This window comes from Babylonia areolata, chromosome 7, assembly GCF_041734735.1.
Source record: "Babylonia areolata isolate BAREFJ2019XMU chromosome 7, ASM4173473v1, whole genome shotgun sequence".
In the NCBI taxonomy this organism is placed as follows: Eukaryota; Metazoa; Mollusca; class Gastropoda; order Neogastropoda; family Buccinidae; genus Babylonia; species Babylonia areolata.
Window position 1 is genome coordinate 15,298,503 of NC_134882.1, and position 27,992 is coordinate 15,326,494.

General features: G+C 41.7%; 1 protein-coding gene across 2 annotated transcripts in view; it reads right to left on the minus strand.

Annotated features, from left to right (window-relative positions):
• LOC143284164 (large neutral amino acids transporter small subunit 1-like) overlaps positions 1-27,855 on the minus strand; it is a 69,458-nt gene extending 41,603 nt beyond the window's left edge. For both annotated transcript variants that reach the window (XM_076590826.1, XM_076590825.1), the window contains exons 1-3: positions 26,670-27,855; positions 18,185-18,702; positions 13,419-13,544 (exon numbers count right to left, since the gene is read on the minus strand). In XM_076590826.1, coding sequence (XP_076446941.1) covers positions 13,419-13,544; positions 18,185-18,702; positions 26,670-26,980 — 955 coding nt within the window. In that variant the 5' untranslated portion in view covers positions 26,981-27,855. The remainder of the gene's footprint in view (positions 1-13,418; positions 13,545-18,184; positions 18,703-26,669) is intronic.
• Positions 27,856-27,992: the final 137 nt, after the last annotated feature.

A 27,992-nucleotide genomic window follows, 5' to 3' on the forward strand; every position in this document is an offset into this window, starting at 1 on the left:
ACCTTGCCGTACGTCATGGGTGCACAGTAACCCACACCTGTCCGTAAAGCAAATTTGACTTTTCTTCAGCAGACTTGCATGCGCAGTTTCCACTTGTGCGTGTAGGCTATTTACTCCAGTGCTTGACCAGGCGCATTGTGAATAAGTTTTGCCCGTGAGAAGAGAGTGTTGTTTTCTCTACTTTGAACAGATTAGGATAAGAATAAAATTTCTATATCAACTATCTTTCTTTTTTTAGCCATAGTCGGGTTTTCTCTACTTTGAACAGATTAGGATAAGAATAAAATTTCTACATCAACTAGATTTTAGATCAATTGATTTCAGACTTACAAAAATATCCAGTTCTTTAATTCCAACTAGATAAAAAGCTATCAATCAGTTGCTCCCGATCATTCTCTACAAGAAAAACAGTTCATTCAATATTGTTGAAGATATCTAGTGCAATAAATATTGTTTTCTGAAATTAGTTACAAGATTAGAGTAAAACTTGCCGCAGACTTGAACCGGGATACGATCAACAAAAGACAAGGTCACTCTGATCTCTCTCTGTAGCGAGCCCAAGTGACGTCACGTCGACAACGCGTGGCGCGCAAGCTTTGCATGCTCCACACCCACGACGTACGGCGTGCAAGGTTTATTCTTTGGGAGTATGGGTGTCTTCACACCCACGACGTACTGGGACATTAATTGATTAATAACTTCTTTGTTTATGTATAAAAGAAAATAATGTTCAGTGGATATGTAGTAAACTATATTATGGACAAAGTCATGAAATTATGTGGAAGTGGCTTCAATATTACTTGAGTTACAGAGCAAAAACACTTGTCTGGGTGATTTCACACCCACGACGTACGGGAAAGGTTAAGGGCCCCCTCTCCCCGTGCATTGAAAGTTACATCTCTTAAGGGCCCCCTCTCCCCGTGCATTGAAAGTTATATCTCTTAAGGGCCCCCTCTCCCTGTGCATTGAAAGTTATATATCTCTTAAGGGCCCCCTCTCCCCTTGCATTGAAAGTTATATCTCTTAAGGGCCCCCTCTCCCCGTGCATTGAAAGTTATATCTGTTAATGGCCCCCTCTCCCTGTGCATTGAAAGTTATATATCTCTTAAGGGCCCCCTCTCCCCGTGCAATGAAAGTTATATATCTCTTAAGGGCCCCCTCTCCCCGTGGATTGAAAGTTATATCTCTTAAGGGCCCCCTCTCCCTGTGCATTGAAAGTTATATATCTGTTAATGGCCCCCTCTCCCTGTGCATTGAAAGTTATATCTCTTAAGGGCCCCCTCTCCCCGTGCATTGAAAGTTATATCTCTTAAGGGCCCCCTCTCCCTGTGCATTGAAAGTTATATCTCTTAAGGGCCCCCTCTCCCTGTGCATTGAAAGTTATATATATCTTAATGGCCCCCTCTCCCTGTGCATTGAAAGTTATATATATATCTTAAGGGCCCCCTCTCCCCGTGCATTGAAAGTTATATATCTCTTAAGGGCCCCCTCTCCCCGTGCATTGAAAGTTATATCTGTTAATGGCCCCCTCTCCCCGTGCATTGAAAGTTATATATCTTAAGGGCCCCCTCTCCCTGTGCATTGAAAGTTATATCTCTTAAGGGCCCCCTCTCCCTGTGCATTGAAAGTTATATCTCTTAATGGCCCCCTCTCCCCGTGCATTGAAGTTATATCTCTTAATGGCCCCCTCTCCCTGTGCATTGAAAGTTATATCTGTTAATGGCCCCCTCTCCCCGTGCATTGAAAGTTATATCTCTTAATGGCCCCCTCTCCCCATGCATTGAAAGTTATATATCTCTTAAGGGCCCCCTCTCCCTGTGCATTGAAAGTTATATCTGTTAATGGCCCCCTCTCCCCGTGCATTGAAAGTTATATCTCTTAAGGGCCCCCTCTCCCCGTGCATTGAAAGTTATATCTCTTAAGGGCCCCCTCTCCCCGTGCATTGAAAGTTATATCTCTTAAGGGCCCCCTCTCCCCATGCATTGAAAGTTATATCTCTTAAGGGCCCCCTCTCCCCATGCATTGAAAGTTATATCTCTTAAGGGCCCCCTCTCCCCGTGCATTGAAAGTTATATCTCTTAAGGGCCCCCTCTCCCTGTGCATTCAAAGTTATATCTCTTAAGGGCCCCCTCTCCCTGTGCATTGAAAGTTATATCTGTTAATGGCCCCCTCTCCCTGTGCATTGAAAGTTATATCTCTTAAGGGCCCCCTCTCCCCGTGCATTGAAAGTTATATCTCTTAAGGGCCCCCTCTCCCTGTGCATTGAAAGTTATATCTGTTAAGGGCCCCCTCTCCCCGTGCATTGAAAGTTATATCTCTTAAGGGCCCCCTCTCCCTGTGCATTGAAAGTTATATATCTCTTAAGGGCCCCCTCTCCCCGTGCATTGAAAGTTATATCTCTTAAGGGCCCCCTCTCCCCGTGCATTGAAAGTTATATCTCTTAAGGGCCTCCTCTCCCTGTGCATTGAAAGTTATATCTGTTAATGGCCCCCTCTCCCCGTGCATTGAAAGTTATATCTCTTAAGGGCCCCCTCTCCCCATGCATTGAAAGTTATATCTCTTAAGGCCCCCCTCTCCCCATGCATTGAAAGTTATATCTCTTAAGGGCCCCCTCTCCCCGTGCATTGAAAGTTATATCTCTTAAGGGCCCCCTCTCCCTGTGCATTGAAAGTTATATCTCTTAAGGGCCCCCCTCTCCCTGGGCATTGAAAGTTATATCTGTTAATGGCCCCCTCTCCCCGTGCATTGAAAGTTTTATCTCTTAAGGGCCCCCTCTCCCCGTGCATTGAAAGTTATATCTCTTATGGGCCCCCTCTCCCCGTGCATGGAAAGTTATATCTCTTAAGAAAAAACACATGTAATCCAATTCCATGTAAGCTGAATGTATCTTCATTTGATGTTCATGCCAACATTTTACAAAAGCAATAAACACAGAAAGCGACAGAAAACATATCCCCCCCACCCCCCACTCCCACCCCCCCCCCCCCACTCCCTCCCCAAATTTCTCCTTACCAAGATGCACTTTGATTCCAGTATGTATAAGTTCAAATAAGAAGCAGTCACAACATGTAAAAGCACACACCCATGAGAAATAGATAAACAGACTGCACATACACAAGGGCAGTGGAGACTGTATCTCTCCAGGTACAGAGATTGATTGTTATTTGATTCATTAACACGAAATGACTATACAGTCTGTTTTTGGACTCATCAATCTTCTGGTCCCTGGCTAACAACTGCAGCTGGTGCTCACATACACACACACACATCCTCTCTCTCTCTCTCTCTCTCTCACACACACACACACACACACATCTTCACACACACACACACACACACCTAAAAAGCAATAATCTATGCATGAGAAACAACAGTCGAAAAAAATGTTGTACAGTGCTCCTTTAACATCCACTAAAATAAAAATATAAAAAATAACAAAAACAGATAATAAAAGAAAAAAACACAAACAACAAGAGAGGCAAGGCCTTCAAGACCCACTTGTGATACACTTTAAAAAAAAAAAAAAAAATCCAAGCTTTTTATGTATTGAGTATAATTTAAAAATGGAATGTTTAAGATGAGAAAGATCAGTTTAAAACAAATTAACTCCCCTAGCATTAATTACAGAGTAATTTCCCTTTTTTACTATCTGCACCAAAACGAATACAAAAAATATAAATATAACAGTAAATGCAGTTTGCATATAATTAGGCTTCATTTTTTATTTTTTTGTGCCCATCCCAGAGGTGCAATATTGTTTTAAATAAGATGACTGGAAAGAACTGAATTTTTCCTATTTTTATGCCTAATTTGGTGTCAACTGACAAAGTATTTGCAGAGAAAATGTCAATGTTAAAGTTTACCACGGACACACAGACACACACACACACAGACAACCGAACACCGGGTTAAAACATAGACTCACTTTGTTTACACAAGTGAGTCAAAAACAAAACAAAACGAAAACAAATGAAGACACAGAGACAACTGACAATCACACTGAAAGAACAAAGCCTGTACCTGTTCTACCACCTCTACTAATAACAAACTAATCTCCAATGACAAAGTCTGTTTTTGATGCAGGCAATGAACCAGTCTTGTGTGTAATCTGGGGGCTTTGTGAAGCTGCAAAACTGATGCTCTGTACTACTTTGTCTTCCATAACAGGCTTCCCAACAGATGTAACCAGACAAAAATTCCAATCATTTTCCAAACCTTTTTCCAGACAAGACTGATGATTTTCAGCACCTAGCACAAAACCAAAGTGAATGAAAAAGTTGTCTATGACACCACTCATGAAAAGACATCAGAAGGTAACCCTGGGTCATTGTTCTTCTTCTTCTTCTGCGTTCGTGGGCTGCAACTCCCACGTTCACTCGCATGTACACGAGTGGGCTTTTACGTGCATGACCGTTTTTATCCCGCCATGTAGGCAGTCATACTCCGTTTTCGGGGGTGTGCATGCTGGGTATGTTCTTGCTTCCATAACCCACCGAACGCTGACATGGATTACAGGATCTTTAACGTGCGTATTTGATCTTCTGCATACGTTTACACACGAAGGGGGTTCAGGCACTAGCAGGTCTGCACATGTTGACCTGGGAGATCGTAAAAATCTCCACCCTTTACCCACCAGGCGCCGTCACCGTGATTCGAACCCAGGTCCCTCAGATTGACAGTCCAACGCTTTAACCACTCGGCTAATGCGCCCATCGGGTCATTGTTCAACTTTCATCACTCTTCCTATTGATGTTCAATTTTCATCTTGTTTTAATCTTGCTTTTTTGTTGTTGTTGTTGTTGTTTTGAATACTTTAAGCAATTTGTTGAGTGGTACTGGTCAAGGGTTTTATTGAAATTCCAACTCCAAGACTTTTCAGGACCCAGAAGGACAAAACATGTTTTTCCAAAAAACTTTTCCATCCCGGGAAATGGTTCTCTCATTTTTCAAAGACTTTTCCATACTTCCATGACTGTATGTACTGTGTTTCCTAAATTAGAATCACAAAACTAGGTGCATGACAATGACCATTTATAAACTGTTGGACGTTTCTAACTGTTTGATGTGTTGTTTAGCTAATAGTGAGCTATTCTTAGTAATAGTATGTGAACTTGCTATGAGTTCCTTATAAATACATGTACAAAGTGACAAAAGAACATTTAAGTCATTCTTTTGATCTAAATCAAGTTTGGGTATGTGTCTTGAGGAAACAGACTGTGACAGAAAGAAAGAAAGAAAGAAAGAAAGAAAGAAAGATAACTGGGGCTGGTTTCTTTTTCTTTTATTTCTTTAGATTAATGTCTCTTCACTTTAAGTGATATCAGACGAGTGGAAAAACAAATAAACCAACAAAATCAATGTGGAGGAAAAGATGCTAGAACTGGGTGTTTTCACTCTCCTGTTCCTTCTGCAAATTCCTTGTGTCAATACAAGAACCTACAGTGAATGCACTTTCCTCTTTGCTGCTCCTCATATCTGGAACAACCTTCCACATCATATCCGTTCATCTGACTCTGTCACTGCCTTGACTTTTCACTAAAAACTCATCTTTTAAAAACTTATCCGTAAGCACTCTTGGTTTCTTACAACTACAACACCACCCCATGTCTGCCAACTCACTTTGCAGGTATAAGGTATCACAGAGGGGTGGGGAGATGGGATGGGAAGGGGAGAAAGGCAGAGACAGAGAGAGAGAGGGAGGGGTGAGTGGTGCATGTAATTTGTCATTTTTTCTTTGTGTAAAGTGTCCTGAGCTCTTTGAGAGAAAGGGCGCTACACAAATGCAAATGATTATCATTATCATCATTATTAATCATTATCCAGACATGATTCTGTGTCTTGCCAGACCTGATGACAACTGAGTCACACTCACACTCCGTAACCAATACTACGCATACAGGGCTTTAAACGCCTACCCGTCTGATTGTCAGAGATAACTAAACCTTCTGTCACAGTGTCAGACAAGCGGAAATGCTCTCTAAACGTCCATTGATCAACCACTTCCTGTGTCAGTGAAAGAGTGACTGTGCAGTCAGCTTCAGCACAGTCTGTTAACACTTCTCCTCCCCTTTTTCAGTTTAACACCTCCCCTCCACCCCATCCCCCCCAAGAGCACAGCCCTCAACAACTTGACCTTAAGGGCGCCAGGCAATAGGTTGTTAAACTCCCTCCCCCCCCTCCCCCTCATCCCCACCCTCCTGTTACCCCATTACATGAGGAGTGTTGGTCTAGAGGAGTGAATGGGTATCTTGACTTCCATTGGGAAAGTTTATAATAATAATATAATAATTCATAACTTTTCTGTGGCGCGATGTCCAGTACTAATGCTGCTCAAAGCGCCTTACATCATCGAGCCAGATATAAACATAACATAAAAACATTACAGCAGCTCAATCCAATGTGTTCACAGAAAGAATAAAAAAGCATGATCCACCAAACAATAAAAACACCAAGTAAATAATGCTTTGATTAAAAAGAAATACATTCCATAATTAAAAACACACATTTTTTAAACACACACACACATACGCGCGCACACACACTCACACAAACACACACACTCATACACACATGCACGCACGCCCAGACACATTAAATATATCAACTGCAATAAAACAGGATTATGTGGGTATAAATATCTCTAGCATAAAACTCCATGTGGTGATCAGACTTTGGACTATCCATTGTGCTGAGTACAGAAATGTTTGCAGAAAAGGTGTGTTTTCAGATCTGACTTAAAGGTCTGGAGATCAGGAGCATTTCTGAGAGACAATGGCAAAGAATTCCAAATTTGGGGTACTTGAGCCCCAAAAGACCTTTTCCCTGTACATTTTAAATTAGTTCTTCAGACTTAAGTAACCTTTCAGAACTGGATCTTAGCGTTCTGCATGGTTCGTGTGTTTCCAGCACAGAGGAGAGATATGGGGGAAGAGATTCATCAAAATGTTGGAAGGCAAGTGTCGCTAGTTTACAGTGAATGCAGGACTCTATAGGAAGCCAGTGTAACTGATGCAAAAGGTGTGTGACATGATCAGATTTCTTTTTTGCTCGGCCAAGTCTTGCAGCATTGTTCTACTTTCTGTAGTCTAATAAGAGAGGAAGATGGCAAACCTGCTAAGGTAGAATTGCAGTAATCCAGTCTGGACAGGACAAATGAGGAAACCAACTAAGCCATGTTTTTCTCTGTTAAGTACAGTCTGACTGAGGCTAGTCTGTGAAAATGGAAATTGCATGTAACTGTAGAAGTGCCGAGAGTGACTGGGCCCTTTTTTTTTTTTTTTATTAAGCTAAGAGCTCAGTTCTCTCTTCATTAAGTTTAAGCTTATTTCTGTCCATCCACACCTTTACATCAGTCACACAGGCTTCCGCCTCATTAATGACTTCTGAATTCAGATGGTGGAGCGGCTTTTTGTAACTCACTCAATGTCATCAGCATACTTATGGTAATCAAATGAATGCCTTTTGATGATGTCAGACAAAGGCTGAGTATATAAAGTGAATAAAATAGGTTCCAGAACTTGTCCCTGAGGGACACCAAATACAAGAGGGATAACCTTAGAAGTGGTATGATTTACTTTAATGCAGAGCTGACGGCTTGAAAGATATAATGAAGACCATTTTAAAGCAGTAGATTGAATGCCAAAGGTAGTGCTAAGATGGTTGATGAGAATTTCATGGTCAGTTGTATCAAATGCTGCTGACAGATCTAGGAATGCCACTAAGGATGAAAGTTTTTTGTCTGTATTTGAGAGAAGACTGTCTGTAACGAAGAGAGGATGGGGCCCAGCCTTCCTATGCCGTACCCTAGATACACTGGATATGAATTCACTGCCCTGATGGCCATAAAAGGGTATGGGACCTTTAAACACAACCTGAATACACACTACTTACATTAAGAATTGTCTACTGACAATGAACTTCCGGTATTACTTTTATCAACCATCTCTTTCCTTAGGGAGGGCAAGTAGAAATTTTGGGGGACAGGTAACTCCCCTGGAAAAAAAAACTGAAAATGATCAATAATTTATATCCCTGACATACACAGCTATGACACCATTCCTCATCTACCTTTTCGTCCCTATCAAAGCACCCTTTCCCATCCCCTGCCTCTTGGAAATCTGTCAGTCAATCATCCCAGGGATCAACTCACTTCTGACAACTGCACCAAAAAAAAATGTCAAGCAATGACGTTACAAAAGCATGTTGCTGAACCCATAATGCCATATTTGTTTGATAGTAAGTTGTATCCAACTTTCCCCCCCAAAATGGAATATGGCTACTTACATGGCGGGGCAAAAACAGTCATACATGTAAAAGCCCATTCACAATACACAAACTTTATTGTCTATACTTTGGTACAGAGATTTTCTTTTTGGCAGCAGCACATGTCCAACATAAGAAGAAAACAACAAACAAATAAAATGAATAAAATGAATAGAAAATAAAAAGATAAATTAAATGGCACCAAATGAAAATAGCTATATACAAATATACAGATTACTGAAATTTACGTGCCTCTCCATTTCAGTCAGCCAAACCGCATTGCACATCTACCACCCCCACCCACCACCACACACACACACACACACCACGCGCACACATACACTCTCTCTCACCCCCTATCTCTCTGTCTCTCTCTTCACAAGAAATGCAACTACAAAGATCATGTACATACGAGTGAATGTGGGTGTTGCAGCCCACACACAAAGAAGAAGTATCTTCTTCTTCTGCATTCACTCGTTTGCACACGAGTGGGCTTTTACGTGTATGACCGTTTTTACCCCGCCATGTAGGCAGCCATACTCCGTTTTCGGGGGTGTGCATGCTGGGTATGTTCTTGTTTCCATAACCCACCGAACGCTGACATGGATTACAGGATCTTTAACGTGCGTATTTGATCTTCTGCTTGCATATACACACGAAGGGGGTTCAGGCACTAGCAGGTCTGCACATATGTTGACCTGGGAGAAAAGAAAAAAATCTCCACCCTTTACCCACCAGGCGCCGTCACCGTGATTCGAACCCGGGACCCTCAGATTGACAGTCCAACGCTTTAACCACTCGGCTATTGCGCCTGTCGAAGAATAATCCAACTATGACCTTCCAAACAGCAGAGGAGGCTACTGCTGTCCTGACTATCTAAGCTAGAATTTTACAATTGTTGAGAATTGTCTTGCCAAAGTTACATCCCCACTCTCTCGGCCAATAGGCCTTTAACTAAGGACAAGTTGGCACTGAAAAGGTTCCTTAACGTCAACTAGCCCCCAAGACTGGAGCACGAAGAACCAGTGCAATCTTAGAGCATGCATACTGGGATTATAAATTACCAATACATAAAATTTGATAGATAAAGAGGTAAACAGACAGGCAAGTATTTACAGATGGATGTAAACAGATAAATAAACACACACACACAAACATAACTGTATGTGTACAAACAAATCAACTACAATGCTCTCTGTAGGGTTTGTCTATGGACAGACTGAACAATGAATACAAGGCGATTTACACTACATCTGGTATTCTAAGTAGATGGATTTGCATCAGGCTCATATTCGCACACATCCATTTTTGCCTGTTCACGCCAGCCAGAAAATGCCAGCCACTGACTGAAGAAAAGTAAATTCCAGACATCGCAGCACTATCCCTTTGGAATGTTAACTGCATCAGACTGCATTCTGAGATGGTCTTAATCATGTTTGGTTTGATTCTGACATGTGCGGGTCGAGTGTAGTGCAACTGTGTGAATTCGTTTGAGACAAGAACAGACCCAAATTATTTTGTTTTATGTAAATGACCTGAAAGAGACAGGACTCACAATGAAAGCCAGAGCTGACAACACACCTCACCAAGCTGGAACACCAGACCAGATGCAGTACACCAGTCTTTTTCATCCTCACACACATTTACCTGACACAGTTTCCCTAACCTATCAATTCACTTTCACCACTTCAAAGGGGCTGGAATGATAATATTTTTCTAAACAGGGGAATGCAATTATTGCAACTGACAGATGTCACTCTAGATCATATGCCAATGCATCAAACGGCTTGTACAATTAGATGGCCCTTGTTATAAACGGCTTTTCTTTCTCCACCTAATGGCTTGTGAAAGCCTTTGTTAAGCTTTCTGTGTCAAATTCTCTATAGTGTTTTCTTTTTCTTTTCTTTTTTTCACAGTCAAAAAAAACTTGTATACAATATGACAACCATGTTAATTAACTTTTCAAATTCAAGTGAAACAAGCAAACATTTTAAAAACAAAGACAGGAAAAAAGATGCAGACTTTAAACAACAAAAAAGCAACAACAAAAAAAAAAAAAAACCGTTCACAACACTGTTAATAAGCTGCTGTGTGTTGAAACATTAATCATTTCATTTTCCACATAATTATACAGGGTTCACAAAACATTAAGGGCCATATGTGAACCTGCACAGTCTTCTGTTTAGGGGCATGGATATGCTGAATTTTTGGCAAGCAGTCGTGTGTGCAGCCATTGTAATGCACAGCATTCATAACCAGAATGATTTCTTTCACACAAACTTCCTCTATTTTTCAAATACAATTTAAAAAAAAAAAAAAAATTAAAAAAAAAACAAACAAAAAAAACAACAGAACTATCATTTATAAACCACTGAATAACTGTCCATTTTTTTGCTGAAACATTAATTTTTCAAGCTGTTCATGAGAATGTGTGCCAGAAACATCCATCTGTATTTCTACTGACAGGCCAGTGGCAGACCATATGCAGCCTGCATAATTCGTATCATCTCTTGATTTTTAACTGGCTGTGGCTCTTAACATTTTGTGAAGTCTCTAATTCACTAATTGACTGTGGCTCTTAACATTTTGTGAAGTCTCTAATTCACTAATTGGCTGTGGTTCTTAATATTTTGTGAATACTCTGACTCACTGGCGGTGGTTCTTAACATATTGTGAATCTGACTCGTTAACTGGCTGTGGTTCTTAATATGTTGTGAAGTCTCTAACTTTCTGCGGTTCTCAATATTCTATGACGTCTATCACTGGCTCTCCCTCAGGTCTGAAATTTAATATTGTACCTTTCAAAAAAAAAAAAAAAAAAAAAAAAAAAAAACTGTCTCCCCCCAAGCCCCTCTGAAATGACTGTGAAGGAACGCTCATTCAGCACCTGTGGTGATACCCTAACTGTTTATACCTGGTGTATCAAGTGTCAATGGGATTTTTCAAAGACACAAGAAGGTCGAGTTTTCATAACCCACAACCATGTCACTCCAAAGGCGTTTCTTCTGTGACAGTGACTTCACTGAGGCCTTCCAAATGGGGATGGAAATTGCCAGATAGCTTTTTACTGTCCTGGGAGCAAGTAGATTTTTTTTTTAAATTAAATGCTTGTCCATCTCAATTTCTATGTGCCCTCTCTGACTAAAGAGACGGTTGATAAAAGTAACTGCCAGTAGAGCAGATATGATTCATTATGTAAGTAGCACATAAATGTAAAAGAGGATGGAAACGAAAAAAATCAGTAATACATGTCTCATACTAAAGAATTTCAAGTCAGGTCAATGGTTTCCATGCTGACCGTGTTTTATACACATTGTCTCAGTGAAAAAGGAAAGAGTGAAGGGTGATAGGCCTCTGCACTGAAAGCTGACTGCCTAGTCACCCTTTCACTTTCACTGACACAGTCAGGAATTGGTCGACCTACAGACAACTAGAGAGAGCAAAATTCCACTTGTCCACCCAAAGGTTAGTTGTTGTGGACAAATGGACATGTGGGTATTTCAAGCCCTGCCCAAACTCCCCACGTGTTATTTTTACACTGGACTCAGTGCAGACATATTTTCTTTCTTTTTTTTTTTTTCTCTCCAGATTTATTTTTGGTTTGGTTTGTAAATGTGTGAGAGAGTGCTTTGAGTAAGTGAATGAATAAGCATATATATATATATATATATATATATATATATATATATATATATATATATATATATATATTGTGTGTGTGTGTGTGTGCGTGTGTGTGTGTGTGTGTGTGTGTGTGTGTGTGTGCGTGCATGTGTCTGTGTGTGTGTCTGTGTGTGTGTATGGGTGTGTCTGTGTGTGTGTGTGTTGAGAGAAAGAGAGATCTATACACAGAGATCTATATGTATTACTATTAACACAGACATTCACACACTTACACACAAGCATAGCCATCAGTACAATGGAAATGTAAAATATCAAAGAGTGCATGTTCCTCACATGTCTATGAACATCATATGCAAATGCTCATGTGTGTGCATAATATGTGTGGGATGAAGCTGCTGATCAAGCAACAAAGCATATGAATTTCAAATGATAAAAAATGATTGAATAACAGATAAAAGCTATAAAATGACAGATTCTTCTTCACTTTGTTTTATGATAATTTAATTTCATGTCTGGTGAACAGTTCTGCTTTATTGCGCCCCAATGACCCTTCACAGAACAAGAAGGAGAATTCTACGTATATATACATATATATGTATATATGTACATGTCTTCGTCTTCTTCTGTGAAGACTCATTGGGGTGACCCACAGAAGAACTGTTCGCCAGATTCCACCAGGTCTGTCGGTTGTGTCTCAAAGCCTTGCTCTTTGCATATGGGTTTTTCAGTCCATTCTGCATTGTTGTCTGTCCATCGGGGTTTTTTTTTCCTGTCTTCCCCACTGCCTCCATCCCTTAACCCTTTGAGCCCTGAGTTCCTGAGCAATTTTAACCCTTCTGCCTAAGCTCCTGAGCCAAAATTTGCAAATAATTGGCATTAAACCCCTTGAGCCCTGACCACCGCTTTACCGGTGGCAGAGAAAAATGACATAATGCCCGGCCACCGGTTGAGCGGTGCGTAAACACATGAAGCATGCAGAGTCTCAACCTGGCCCGTCAGGGCAGAAATCAGGGACAAAACGTGCGAGAAAACAACTGTTCACAACACAGCAAGTAATTGATATGCTTGATGATTTATCGGAAGTAGAGTATGACAATGATTACTCTGATAGTGAGGTGGAATTTGAATCGGATGATTTTGCTACAGATAGTGATGTTGAAAATGAATCTGAGCATGCAGAATCAGTTGATCAAAGGAGGCGTGTCAGGTTGAGACTCTGCACGCTTCATGGTAGAAATCAATCTTTTTTATCCAAAGCACATGCACAAAACACAATGAGGGGGCGCAGCAATGTCGGTACTGAGTTCGCTGGCGTCGGAATATTACGGTTTTTCTGATCGGCTCTTCAATATCAGTCAACCAATAGCAAAACATGACATAAGTGTTTACGCACCGCTCCACCAGTGGCCAGGCATTATGCCACTCCTCCCCACCACCGGTAAACCGGTGGTCAGGGCTCAAAGGGTTAACAGTTCCTCATATAATACACACACACACACAGTGCACAGACATTGGATAAAAACGACGCTCACCCTTCCCCAGGTAGACAAATCCAATGACGATGATGATGGCCAGGGCAATGAGCTTGGAGGAGGTGATGACAACCTGAAGCCTTGTCACCCACTTGACGTTGCGAGTGTTGATCATCACCAGGAAACCTGTCCACATGTAATACCATGCAGTGCAATACAATACAATGTCACTTTGTTCATCCCTAACAGGGGGAAAGTTTTGTGTCTGCTCAGACACACATCAAGAATTACATCAAATGCAATGATAAGAACAAGAGACATACAGTGATAAACACACTCACTATAAAAATATATAATATACGAACAACATGAAACAATTATGGAAAAAAAAAATCATTCCTTTCTTCATGTCACACACACACACACACACACACACAAATGTACACACACACACACTATGTTTATTCAGTCGACTCTCCTTTCCTCCTGCTGCTGTTAAAGAGAGACAGCCTGTGGTACACACTAGTGATTTGTGTATCTGGTTGTCCTCTGCCGCTGTGCTCTCAGCCTGCCACTGTCGATCAGTCAATAGCCGAAATCTTTTGTCACGGAAACGAGGTGTTATAACAAGATACTAAACATCAGATACACTGATCACATCATCAAAGAACAAGTGCACAAAACCATCTGGCACGCTGGACCTTATAAAGACCTGCTGATGTTAAGGGAGGGACACGGCAGTGCAAAAGACAGCAAAATGATGATTTTTCATGATTTAGGTTTTTGATGGATTTTGATTCTTGAACATCTCTTCTATCATATGCATAGCGCCATAAGTTTTTTCCACTGTAAAGATGTCTTTAACAATGAAAAAATTGCCAATAAAGATTGCCTGCTGAATCACGAAAGCGTTTATTTTGTTCAATTTTGATGCAAGTCACCAAGTTTCTGGCCTTGACAACATACCTTGGAGTTACTCAATGATGAGTACACCTACAACCATGAGACTTTGCATGTTTGTTTTATGACATGTTATTGAAGTTTTGTCATGAGTATGTATGAAAATATTCTCTGGGTTTTAATTCATAGCAGTTCCAATCTTTTTACCCATTGTAAATTTTGAGGATTTTGCAATACCCAAAATTACAAAAATTCATAAAAAAAGTACAATAATTGAAGAATCAACACAATCTCATGTGAAAATGAAGATAATGTCATTGTTTATCAAGTCCACATAACAAAAAGTGTCTGCATGCACCACATGGACCACAAACCCGATTTCTTTGATACATTGTTTGGCGGCCACTTTTATTTCTTTCCATAGTGACGGGTATTCACAGAAATCTAAGAACACCTTTTTTGTGATCCACAAGTGATGATACACCTAGTAGACAAAAAAAAAAAAAAGAGAAAGAGATACAGTCGGAGAGAAAAAAAAAGTCGTTATTTGACTGTAGTGTCTGGCCTTAAGAAAAGAAAGCTACGCTGACATGGCCACACATCAAGGTTCAGTGGCCAAACCGGGAGATGGAGGGAAGACGATGATCTGACAGCACTGCAGAATGGAGAGGAAGACCAGCTGCAGAGACCCAGGCTTTGACACACGACCAACAGAGCTCCATGGAGGAATCTGGTGAACAGTTCTTAAGTATGACGCCCCAACGACTTCACGGTGCTGAGGGAGAAGAAGTTTTGTTTAAAAACACTGCCACCCGAGACCAGCAGTGAGACCAAAAGCTAAGACACCTGAGACAGTGGAAGAATAAAACAATTGTAAAAGATTTTGTATCATGTTAAAAGACCTCAGTTTCCTTCTCACAAGACAAGGCCTCTGTTGATCCATACATATATATATATATATATATATATATAGAGAGAGAGAGAGAGAGAGACTACATTCTTCTATGTATATACTTCCTGAAACTTTGAAAATGGAAAGGACATGCTGCACTGTTTATGCAACAGGTCCAAGGGATGTTCTATCTAACCGTTTCTGGAACTAACACACAGAAAGAGTGAAAATGTCAGGGTCATCTATTACAAAGAAGTTGTTTCCCTTTGCTTACAGGAAGTGCACAATTCCCTCCCTTCCCTATAAACTCCATTTTAATCCCTGCTCTTTCCGTGAAAATGCATGTGTCCACTTTCTTGGCCCAGAAATCCAGACGCTTACGATTTAAAGATATGCCCGCCTTTATGTGTGTAGCAATGCAGATTTGACTGGAATGTGCAGCATTAGAGTTACCCTGTGAAGGTACTATGCCCCCCCCACCCCCAATTCCCCCCAGACCCGCCCCCCACCCCACCCCCTCAAAAAAAAAAAAAGCCAAAAGAGACAATGAGACCCCCAAGATTGATTTTTAACATGTCATCATGCAGACAATAAAACAGAAGCTGCCGCACACACAGCATGAAAGCTTTGAGCTGATATCTAGGGGGTCACTAAACTGCAACAGGTGTGAGTGAACAACAGGTCAATACACTGGCTGTGCTGGCCTGACACTGTCAGCTTTGACAGGCTGCTGACAGGCTAACCGCATGGCATCCTGTTTTGTTTGTTTTGTAGTTTCTTCTTTACAATTAATTCTTTCATTCATGCAGTGACACTGATATAATCTTACATATAAACAGATGACAAAAAGGATAAGAAGAATGAAAAACAAAAGAATAGAGTAAACAGAACAATACATTTTCTCAAAGTATCCATTCCATGACATGTGTTCCAACAACAGATCTGTAATTCACAATGCAAGTTAGCCATAAACACAATATGTCACATGTCTTTATTAAAATTTTTTTTTTTTTTTTTTCATATTTTGACCTTAAATGATATTTGAAATTATCAACGTTTGGATGACAAACTGACTTTCTGAATATATACTATCTCCCCCCACAACACTTATCCCCCCTGATGTTCCTCATTATCCCTGTATACTTGACAACAAAGACTATTCATGATACTGATATATATCAATATATTGATATACATTCCAATCATATTCTGTACCTCAAAACATTCTTCACTGGCAAAAACAAAACAAAAAAAAAAAAAAAAAAAACCCTCCCCCCCCCCTCCCCAAATAAAACAAACCCATGTTAAGACAAGTTTAAAAACTTGTAACTGACAGCACAAACAGTAATACACAGAACCAACTCCACACTGTCCATACTGACATAAGAACCGCCTGTCAGGGAAAATCCATGGGGAGTCAAAAGACAAGACAGCTGCTGCTGTGTAAACCTTAAAGTGGTTTGAAAAGATACAGCTACATGTTCAGCTCTGGAGAGTCCCAGTGTGACTGCCAGTTCATACCCCCTGGTTTTTACCCCAGGTAAAATCTAGCTAGCCCAGATAACAGTGGGGTCTATACTGCAGACCAGCCTGGAATGATGTATCCATGGGTAAACTTCAACTAGTCAGAAATGAACCCATCCTCCAGTTGGATTTCCCCCCTCCACCCCCAACCCCTTCACAACGGATATGGGGGTCATTCCAGGCTAACTTGAAATGAACCCAGGTGTGTGTGGTTCGTCCATCGGGATCGACGAGGACCATCTAGTCATCCTGGGGGTGGGTGGGTTGGGCTCTGTGGGTGCGCAGATGACTGGTCAGGCCAATCCGCGCCCGGAAGGTTCTGACGCAGTGTGGGCAGGGGATGGTGGCGGCTGTCGGGGACTTGCTGGCACTGCTTTTCCTGGCCTGTCTGCGTTGCTCTGCTGAAGCGATTCTGTTGGCCTCACAGGATTTGGCGCCTTTGTGGGCAGCTGAACGCCACTTTGGTCTGTCCATTGCATTCAGCTCCCATGTGTCGTGGCTGATGTTGAAGGCCTTCAGAGAAGCTTTCAGAGTGTCTCTGAAGCGCTTCTTTTGGCCTCCATGGGAGCGCTTGCCATGTTGGAGTTCGCCGTACAGCAGTTTCTTGGGGAGCTGGTGGTCTGGCATGCGAACTACATGGCCTGCCCAGCGCAGCTGGGCCTGCATCAAGATGGTGTAGATGCTGGGCAAGTTTGCACGAGTGAGCACCTCTGTGTCAGGGATCTTCTCTTGCCACTTTATGCTGAGAAGTTTTCTGAGGCTGGTGGTGTGGAAGTGGTTCAGCTTTTTGGCATGGCGTTTGTAGACCGTCCATGATTCACACTGACTTGAAATGAACCCAGGTGTACATTTGGCCCAGATGGAATCAATACAAGTTATCAAAGTATAACACTCCCGTTTTAACTTGTGATGAGTTATAGTGGAAAGGAGGCGGTTGGGGAGGGGGAGGGGGGGAGGAGGGGAGAATCAGTAAAGGCTTGCACTGAATGACCCCACTTCCTTTTTCAAATTGCTTGATTAAACCTGCAGAAATAGGATAATTTCCAACTGGGTGGTGTCAGTCTTGTCTACAGGGGTCATTCAACACCAGCCCAGAAAGACCCCGAGGTAAGACACAGCAGGGGGGTTGTTTAAGGCTCTCACACTGGACTAAACTCTCTGGCTTTTACTACAGCACAGTTCATGTACTATTAGAAATGATTTTACAACTAAATCAATGACAGGGCCAAGTCTCTTGTTGCTGTAAGATTTTGCATGCTGCAAACATGCTTTCTTGTCAAACCTCAGTTTATCGTCTCCTCTGAGGGTGTGTGCATGTGTATTTGCGTGTGTGTTTATGTGAAAAACACAGTGTGTGTGTGTATATGTGTGTAAATGAGTTATAATGCAAGCTTCTTTTGTTATGTACATTTTTTCGTTCTTATTTTCTTTATTTTTGGGGTACATACATCCACATCCATGCGCATGCAAGCTCACAAACCTAAAAATCTTCTCACAAACACACACTTACACACAATGACGACGGCGATGAACTTCTCGGCCAGGGCGGGCACCATGCAGTCGGGGAAGATGGGCTGCAGGATGTAGAGCGAGGCGATCAGACTCAGCGCCGCGATGCCCACCGGCGCGATCAGCAGGAAGTTGATCCACAGGCACATGAACGCCGGGTAATCCCCGAACGCCCGCTTGATGTAGATGTACTCGCCCCCGGACTGCGGAATGCTGGCGCCAAGCTCGGCATAGCACAGCGCGCAGAGCGTGTTGTAGAGTCCACACAGCCCCCACATCACCAGGGACATTCCCACAGACTTCACGTGGATCATGATGCCCACAGGAGACACGAAGATTCCCGAGCCGATGATGATGCCCACAATGATGGCCACGCTCTGGAAGAGGGTGATCTGCTTCTTGAGCGCCACCTGGCCAGGGATGACCTCCACGCTGGATGCTTTCTCTTCGCCCATGGTGACGGTGGTAGTGGTGGTGGTTGTGGCAGCGGTGACTGTCCGGTGGTCTGCGTTTTTACCACTGCACACATACACACAGGATCAACACACACAAGGAACACCACACATACATACACCACACAATCACACACACACTGTCCTAACACACCACACAATAAGTAAATGATTAATGGCCTCACAAATGCAGTCATTCCTGTTGTGTGTTTGTTTTTTTCCAGGTCATATGATACAGACAGAGGAACCCTGACAGTTGTGTAAGTGTGTGTGTGTGTGTGTGCACAATTTGTAATGGGTGTAGATTAGAGATTAGCAAGTGTGTGCATATGTGGGCGCGTGCGTGCATGCATGCGTGTGCGCAAGCATATATATATATATATATATATATATATATATATATATATATATATATATACATAAATACATACATACATATATACACACGTCTATGTGTATACTGTGGTACAAAGACTGCCAAATCCTCGAGTTAACACAACAAGGCTTGACAAAAGGATCCATAATTTCCGGAACATCTACTGAATATGACCCCAACACTCTCACCTAGACAAACTTTTTCTACATTATTTTGCCAGGGACAACCCTTTTCTTGTCCTGTTGTTCTTTTTACATGCGCTAGATGCATGCTGCTGCAAGCGGGACTTCAGTTTATCGTCTCATCTGAAAGACTAGATCTGGAACTACTCAAGGTCTAGTAAAGGGGGGGGGGGGGGAGTAAAAATACCAGTCGACAAATGGTATTTGAATCCATGGACGCTCGCTTCCTAATCCTAGTTCGGCGAATTACCTCTAACTAAGCCACCAGTCCACTCCCATTTGTCTCCAAAGTCCATAGCTCTCCCTGTCTGAGCCAGGCTGCCCTGAGAAAATGACAGTATGACTTGCTCCTGTTTGAGGCAGTTTGGGTACCAGTGTTATCAGCCTTCAGCCACTGTTACATTTTAGTCCAGGTAAGCTGGTGTGAACTGAGGCATGTTCCAAAGCCTGGATATTGTGACATGACTGTGTGGTGTATGTGTGTGTGGGGGGGGGGGGGGGTGAACTGGCCAGGAAGGGTGTAGGCAGGTAGTGGGGGTTATGAGTGAGACACTTTTGTGTGTGTGTTTGTATGTGTGAGTGTGTGTGCACACGGAAGGGGCGGTGGTGGATGAGAAGGGGTGAATGGCCAGGAAGGATGTATGTGGGTGGTGGTGCTAATGAGGGAGACTGTGTATGTGTGTGTGTGTGTGTGTGTGTGTGTGTGTGTGTGTGTGTGTGTGTGTGTGTGCATGCGTGCGCGAGTGTGTGCGTATGTGTGTGTGTGTGTGTGTGTGTGTGTGTGTGTGTGAGAGAGAGAGAGAGTTTGTGTGTTAAAGAAAGAATGCATCCATGTGTGAGTATATGTGTGTGTGTGAGAGAGAGTTTGCATGTTAAAGAAAGTGTGTGTGTGTGTGCTTGCGCATGATAAGATAAGATAAGATAAGAACAACTTTATTATCTCCAACTGGAGAAATTTGGTCAGGTGCATCATCACAACATAGACAAGTAAACAACATGGGGACCATAACTGTAAAAGCCAACAACAGCCCCTACAAATATTACGAAGATACAAATGTAAAAAATATCACATACATCGTTTCATACATACATCCACACACTGCAGGTAATAACTAGTATTCTTAATGTAAAAACAGAAAGAATTAAGAAACATTATTTGAATATAATTATAAACATAGCCTACTATACTGCACATTGATTATAATAGACAGATAAGATAAGAATAAAGATGAATTGCGGAAAACCACAACCAGATAATCAGCACACACCTGCACCTCCCACCCCCCACCCACCCCACACACATGGATAACTTGATTAAACAAGAGTAATAAACATATGTTCTCAAATAAAAGCATTTCACATATTCGCTTTTAAAAACATTGCAATTAATTATTACATCATAATTATTAAACAGAAAGACATATTCCATTGTACATTCATCCTGCATGTGTGTGTGTGTGTGTCTTCCTCTCTCTGATTTTCGCCCATGCTTGTGTGTGATAAAAAAAATCAAAAAAAAAAATCAATAAAACCTTCAAGAAACAATATTTTCAAAGGGAAAGAGTGGGATATGGATATTCAATTAGAGGAGTGTGCACAAAGCATTAGTGATCATAAATAATAATAACAGACATTCATATCATTTTCAAGCCTCTCAAAGCCCTTTACAATAACAGATCAGTCTGACATAAAACACACAAAAAAACAAAACATGTGTGTGCAAGCAAAACAAACTCATGGAAAATAATACGATGCTGATCCATGGAATGCAGTGATGGAAAGCTGTGCCTTAATTAATGTGTGATACATCAACATGGCTTCGTAGTATCTCCATGCCAGATCATGACACGTACACACCAAATGATGAAATTAACCCCTTGACCGCTGCTGACGAAATATGCTCGTCAGTGACAGAGCTGGTACCTGAGATAAGACAGAGCTTACAGGGCAGCATTGTCAGTCACCATGCTGGATCTCCACTTCCTCCTCTGGAAACTGCATAGCTTTTGATGAGCAGAATTAATTACACGATTATAAACACACAAAAAGCAGTAACCGCCTTTCAGACTCACGCCACACTGATCTCATTTCACCATGGTTCAGAAGTCAATGAGTTAAATTAGAAAAATCTCCATCCTTAACCCTCCAGGAGCTGTCACCAGGATTTGAATCCAGGATTTTCTCAGACTGGCGTGTCCAACACTTTCATGTTTGTCCTGAAGGTGTATTCACCCCTTCAAGTACAGTCACTACATTTTTGACTCACTTGTGTAAACAAAGTGAGTTTATGTTTTAACCCGTGTTCGGTTGTCTGTGTGTGTGTGTGTGTGTGTGTGTGTCTGTGTGTCCGTGGTAAACTTTAACATTGACATTTTCTCTACAAATACTTTGTCAGTTGACACCAAATTAGGCATAAAAATAGGAAAAATTCAGTTCTTTCCAGTCATCTTGTTTAAAACAATATTGCACCTCTGGGATGGGCACAAAAAAAATAATAAAATGAAGCCTAATTATATGCAAACAGCATTTACTGTTATATTTGTATTTTTGTATTCTCTAAACTTGGCACTTTGATCTCATATTCTGACCCAACAAGAGCAGTCATTATTATCATTTTTTGTTCAAACAGGAACTTCTTTTGCTAAGCATGGAAGTTTTATTTATTTCGCAAACATTTTGGTGCAGATAGTAAAAAAGGGAAATTACTCTGTAATTAATGCTAGGGAATTTAATTTGCTTTAAACTGATCTTTCTCATCTTAAACATTACATTTTTAAATTATACTCAAGACATAAAAAGTTTGGATTTTTTTTTTTTTTTTTTTTTTTTAAGTGTATCACAAGTGAGTCTTGAAGGCCTTGCCTCTCTTGTCTTATATTATCTAGGCTCATCAAAACTCGGGCCATATCCCACGACTGCCAGAATGTTGATGATGTGTTCAGCAGTGCATTGCCCCCATGACCACACCAGGTTTCCAAACCAGTGTCAGTGAGTGACAGGTCTGTCTGACTACATGTGAAGGCGGTCTGTTTCGGTAATGCACAAGTGGTATTCAGCCATGTGTACACTGTGCATCCATATCAACAACTCATCCTTGCCACTGACTCTATAACAACATCAACTGATAATAAATCACATTAAAAACAGCCATCAAAAGATTATGCGATGGATTTATACAGCTGAACTCTTGGCAGTTGTGTCCCATTCTTCTTCTTCAGCATTCGTGGGCTGGATCTCCCATGTTCACTAAAAATACATGCAGGAATAAATGGGCTTTTACATGTATGACATATCTTCTCCATCATGTAGGCAACCATACTTTGTTTTCAGGGGAGTGCATGTTGAGCATGTTCATGTTTCTATAACCCACCAACAAAAACCAAACCCACCCACTGCACATATGTTGTAACCTGGGAGACTGGAAACATCTCCACTTAAACCCTGCAGGCACCGCAGGCAGGATTTGAACCCAGCACCCTCAGACAGGAACATCTGACACTTTGTCTAACCACTCAGTTATTGCACCTGACTAAATACGCCCACAAATATGCTTCACTGAAGCACCATAACTCAAGGGTGTAAACAAAACTGTAGCTATAATTTTGCCGCCCCCCCCCCCCCCCCACCCCCCCCTCCAGTCACTCTGTGCCAAGTCTGCTGGAGCTCTTTGTGCCCGACAGAGGGTTGCATCACCCCACAACAAATGGTCACGTAGTACCTTAAAAAATCTTAGCATTAATCCCCCATTCCCCGTCCTCAACAGAATTAGCTCCATTTGAGCCATAAGGATTTGCCTGGCAGTGTTCAGCAGTATACTCGGTCACATGAGTGGCTGTGCCAAAAGGAAATGGGTGACCCTGTTAAGAAAGAAACACAAGAAAACATACTTGTTTGGTATATTTTTTTAGAATTTCTGTATGTGTTGTGCTGTGTTGTGTTGTGTTATGTTGTGCATGTGTGTGTGTGCGCGCGCGTGCACGTGTGTGTGTGTGTGAAGGGGGAGTAGAAAGGGTATGCACATGCGTCATTGCACATTAAAAAGAATTTGCCGAGTCTGTGTGTGGGAAGTGGGGTGAGGGAAATGTGTGTGTGTGTGTGTGTGTGTGTGTGTGTGTGGTTGTGTGTGTGCCTATCTGTATGAGAGTAAGGTGTATGTGCATGTGTGTATGTGTGTGTGAGCATTCATGAACATGTGCCTGGGTGTGTGTGTATGTGTGTGTGTGTGTATGTGTGTGTGTGTGTGTGTCTACGTATGATAATGAGAAATAGAGAAGAGAGGAGAGAGAAGAGAGAGAGAGAGAGAAACACAGACAAAAAAACCACAAACAACAGAGTTCTTAACAACTGGCTTATCAGAAGGCTATGTGCAGATGGTACTTTCACTGAGCGTAAGCGAAAGTCTCTGGCAGTCACCTCATGACACCTCATTATCAGCCCACACATCCTTTTGCCCTTTGGTTTCATCCACAATTTGGCACAGGGGCACCAAGACCTCTCTGTTCCCTGGCCATGGCCATCAATATCATGTAATACACAGCTCACGGTGCAGTCGCACATGTGTGCAGGTGTGCACACGCACACACACTGCTAAAATGATTGTTCAGGTGTGCACACACACAGTAACTGCTGTCAAAAACGCCATTGTGTGCAGGAGTGATTCAATGTCTTGTTCAATATTTATCTATTCTGTTTTGGTTTTTTTGTGCGTGGTTTCATGTAACTTTGCATGCGTGTCTAATAAACCTTGTGCAGGTTTAATTGACATTAAAATCGATTCTGATTCTGATTCTGATTCACATACACTGATCAAATTATTGTTCAGGTGGTCACACCCACGTACACTGATCAAATTATTGCTGTCTTCAATATCATCAGTGTAATCACTGTTGTTATTGTTACTGTTGTTGCTGTTAACCATTGTGATCAGCTGGGTTTTTTTGGTTTTTGGTTGTTTTTTGTTACTCTTGAATCATTGTACTGAATTTTAGTTTTTACTGTCACTGACTACTAGTGTTAATTTTTACTATTCAACCACTGTTGTAGAATTTCACTGTAGAGGTTGCCAATAAGTGTACAAGATTTTTTTTTCTTTCTTTTAAGTGCCAGCTGCCATACTGTACTGTTGTTCAGCTAACAAGCCAAATAATTTCACAATAAAAACTGACATGCGTTCCCTTGCACTAGCAGCATTATGTATTGATCTTGCTCACACAGTTCTTAAGGCCCACAATCTTGATCTCTATCTTGTGCATGAAAAGAGAGAATTGATTTGATCTTCCAATCCTCTGCAAGTAGTTTAGGGCCCAGCCCAATGAGCTATAGATCTCCTCTGTGTGTGTGTGTGTGCGTGTGTGTGTGTGTGTGTGTGTGTGTGTGTGTGTGTGTGTGCGTGTGTGTGTGTGTGTGTGTGTGTATGTGTGTGTGTGTTGTGTGGATCCTGACAACATATCAGCAATTGGACTGGGTTTAGACATGTGTTAAACACTCTGTTTTCTTTCTTTGCTTTAACATGCTCTGAATTTTAGTGGAGTTAGAATGCTCTATTTTCGTTCTTTAATATCTTTTGATTTTGAATGGTGTTAGATGTGTGTGTGTGTGTGTGTGTGTGTGTGTGTGTGTGTGTGTCTGTCTGTCTGTGTTTTCCTACATTTTTACCTAAAATTTATCACTGGTGGATAAATCAAGAAAAGATTAACAGATCACGAACAATGCAATCAACATTCTGAAAATAATATCTAAACATCACAACAAACAATTATGCAATGCAAAACTTCCTGCAGGTTGCATTACACTATGTGTACATGTGTGTGCATGAGAGTGAGTGCACATGTGCATGTGAGTGTGTGCGCATGTGTGAGTACACGTATCTGTATCATGACAGTGCATGCCTCAAAATTGCTTTACGCAAAAATGTACACTGGAAATTTCCAGGCTTAAAATGTTAAAGCCTATTACCATGTAAGCCACACAGTGATACAGAATGTCTTTATTACCAAGTGTACCAGGGTCACAGGGAATATTGGGGGGAGGGGGGGAGGGATAGTACATAACAAGATACGAACATAATCGAAAATCATACACAAACACAGATACAGTAGAAATTAGGATACATTCAAGTGCATATCAATATAAAAACTTGTTCATACTCACATGTGCACACATTGCACACACACACACAACACACACACACACACATCCACACACACACACACACACACACACACACGCACAAACACACACAGACACACACACCACTGTTGTGGTGTGTGATATTATATTTACCCCTCGAGTGCCATGAATTGATGGGAAAAAAAACAGTAAGTCAGATATTATTATCTAGAACAATCAGCCAAAGACAGAGAAAATGGTCTGGAGATATACCACTTCAGATCAAAATTAATGTCAATTTTCTGCCTTCCAGAGCTATATCCCTTCTTTGGGTGTCACTGACATCACTCTGCACACTGGTAGTATCAATATGCCACTCAGGGAGTAAATGATGTATAACTGAGTAGTAACAGTTGATAAAACAAACTGTGGAGCTTCTGTAAATCCCTCGAATGCTCTTTGCTTTATAAAACAGCTTGGTATGTAATTTGGTCAAGGTTTTCACACCCAATGTACTGAGTTTTGCACTCGTCAGAACTTCTAAAATTGTTTAATTGTTTTGAGGAACTGTCCAGTTGTCCACACACACACACACACACAAACAAACACACACACATGTAGGCACACACACACACACAGGCACACATACACACACACACAAACACACGCCCACACCGCACAGTTAAAAACAAACACACACAGCGGGGGGCCGGGGGGGGGGGGGGGGGGGAATTACTGAAGTATTTTTGTAATTATACATCAATAAATGACCCACAGAAATTACCTTAAAGAATCCACAGAAATCTTATAGAAACGGGTCGGTGGACCCATATGCTACTTCTGCCCCAAGATAAACACGAGACATGACAGTACACGTGTTCAGAGGTGCGAAAGCGTGAGTGCACACGCGTGGTTGCATGCGCCCTTCCAGGTCATGGTAAACTGGGCGTCAACAGTCCGAATCCATACTTGAACAGCAGACAACACAGTGATGGTCTTTCTTCTACGCCTGCTGTATTAAAGCAGTTCGTTGTCAAACCAAACAGTTCGTCAAGGGTCGTGCTCAAGAAGTCGGTGAGTCAGGCTAAATTTAGCAACACACACCCTTCGACGGCAACAATCTTGTGTGAAGCGAAACATACAAGCGCAGCTTTCGCAACTGCAGTCTGGCACCATGCGATGTGCATGTGTCAGAGCCTGCAATACTCATATGGATGATTAAGCCCACGTGGTGTATTTCCCTGGCCCGATTGAAGACGCAAGACTCTCGCAGTCGCTTCAGACATCACTGTTACAAATGTTGTTACACGATGCAGAAAACGCAGCCACAAAAAAAAAGCTGCACAGTCAGTAGATCTTGGTACTCACCAACTGAACGCAACGACAAACGGTGCTGTTGATAAACCGCAGCTTCTGGAAGTCGAAGAGCGGCAAAACTTGTAGAAGCGAGAGAGTTGGTTGTGGTTTAAGTTGTGTCGATTCGCCAGCAAGTTGAAAACACGGCTTCGTGCTGGCTTGGCGCCCAACAAACCACACTGCCAACAACACGAGGCGTGTTCACTCCAACCAATCGCTGATCCCGTTCCGTTTGGCATACCAGCACCTCTGTTGTTACAGTATTCGCGCCCATTCAGAAAATCATGGAGAAAATCGCTCGAAGACAGTACTAAATGCCACATAAATATAGATCACATATGTCAGTTGGTGCAATTCATTCAGTGCTGCGGGGAAGAAAACACAACTGAATCTGTATGAGTCAATTCATAATACTTGGACCAAGGGCGCCACAGTGTAACTTATGTTACATCTAAAACTTATTTGTCAGTATGTTTCAAGTTTGGTTTGTTTTGTTGCAAATCATTATCATTAGCGCGTGTGTGTAGTGCGTGCGTAAGTTGTGATTCAATGAGTACAGTATGTACAGTGTTCGTATTGTATCCTCTACACCCCACTTGAAAGAGATAAACGGATTAAATTTCTTTGAATCATTGAGGGTAGACGTGCAAGCGACTTGTCATTTCTAGCTACATGCAGGTTATTAATAACGAACCGCTGGGTGCTGGGTTATGTATCACTTCGAGCTACTCATGTGATGATGCAATCTCAGCATCGGGACTTCCAGTCAGTGAACCAGCAGCAGGTGTGAACGACCGGACGGCGGACATGAGTCTTGAAAAAACGTTTCACTCAGTTTTTACTATGATCGGTTTATTCTTACTTTTTTCTGTTCTTACTTTTTTTCTCTTTTTTTAATCTTCTTTTTTTTTCTCAGTTTTTTTCTTTCTTTCGTTTTTCCTTTTTTTCCCCCACACTATGCTTTTATCGGCTGAAAGTTATCTGGGGTACCGTCCGGTCCGGAAATCAGTAAAACTTCTTCTTTTTTTTTCTTTTTTTTTCTTCTTTTTTTTGTTGTTGTTGTTGGTTGCTTTTTTGTTTGTTTGTTTGTTTTTGTTTGTTTATTTGTTTGTCAGTGACGGTTTTTAAAAATGCCGTGACCGATATATCTCATACATATCACTGACAAAACTACTGACTTGCCGGGGCCCACTGAATACAGAATACCAACACATATTCCGGCACTGGGTCGCTTATGGATGATGCCGCGTGTCTCAGTCTCGCCACCCGCCCCCGGCCCTCACACACACACACACACACACACACAATGTCACACACACACACACAACGTCACAC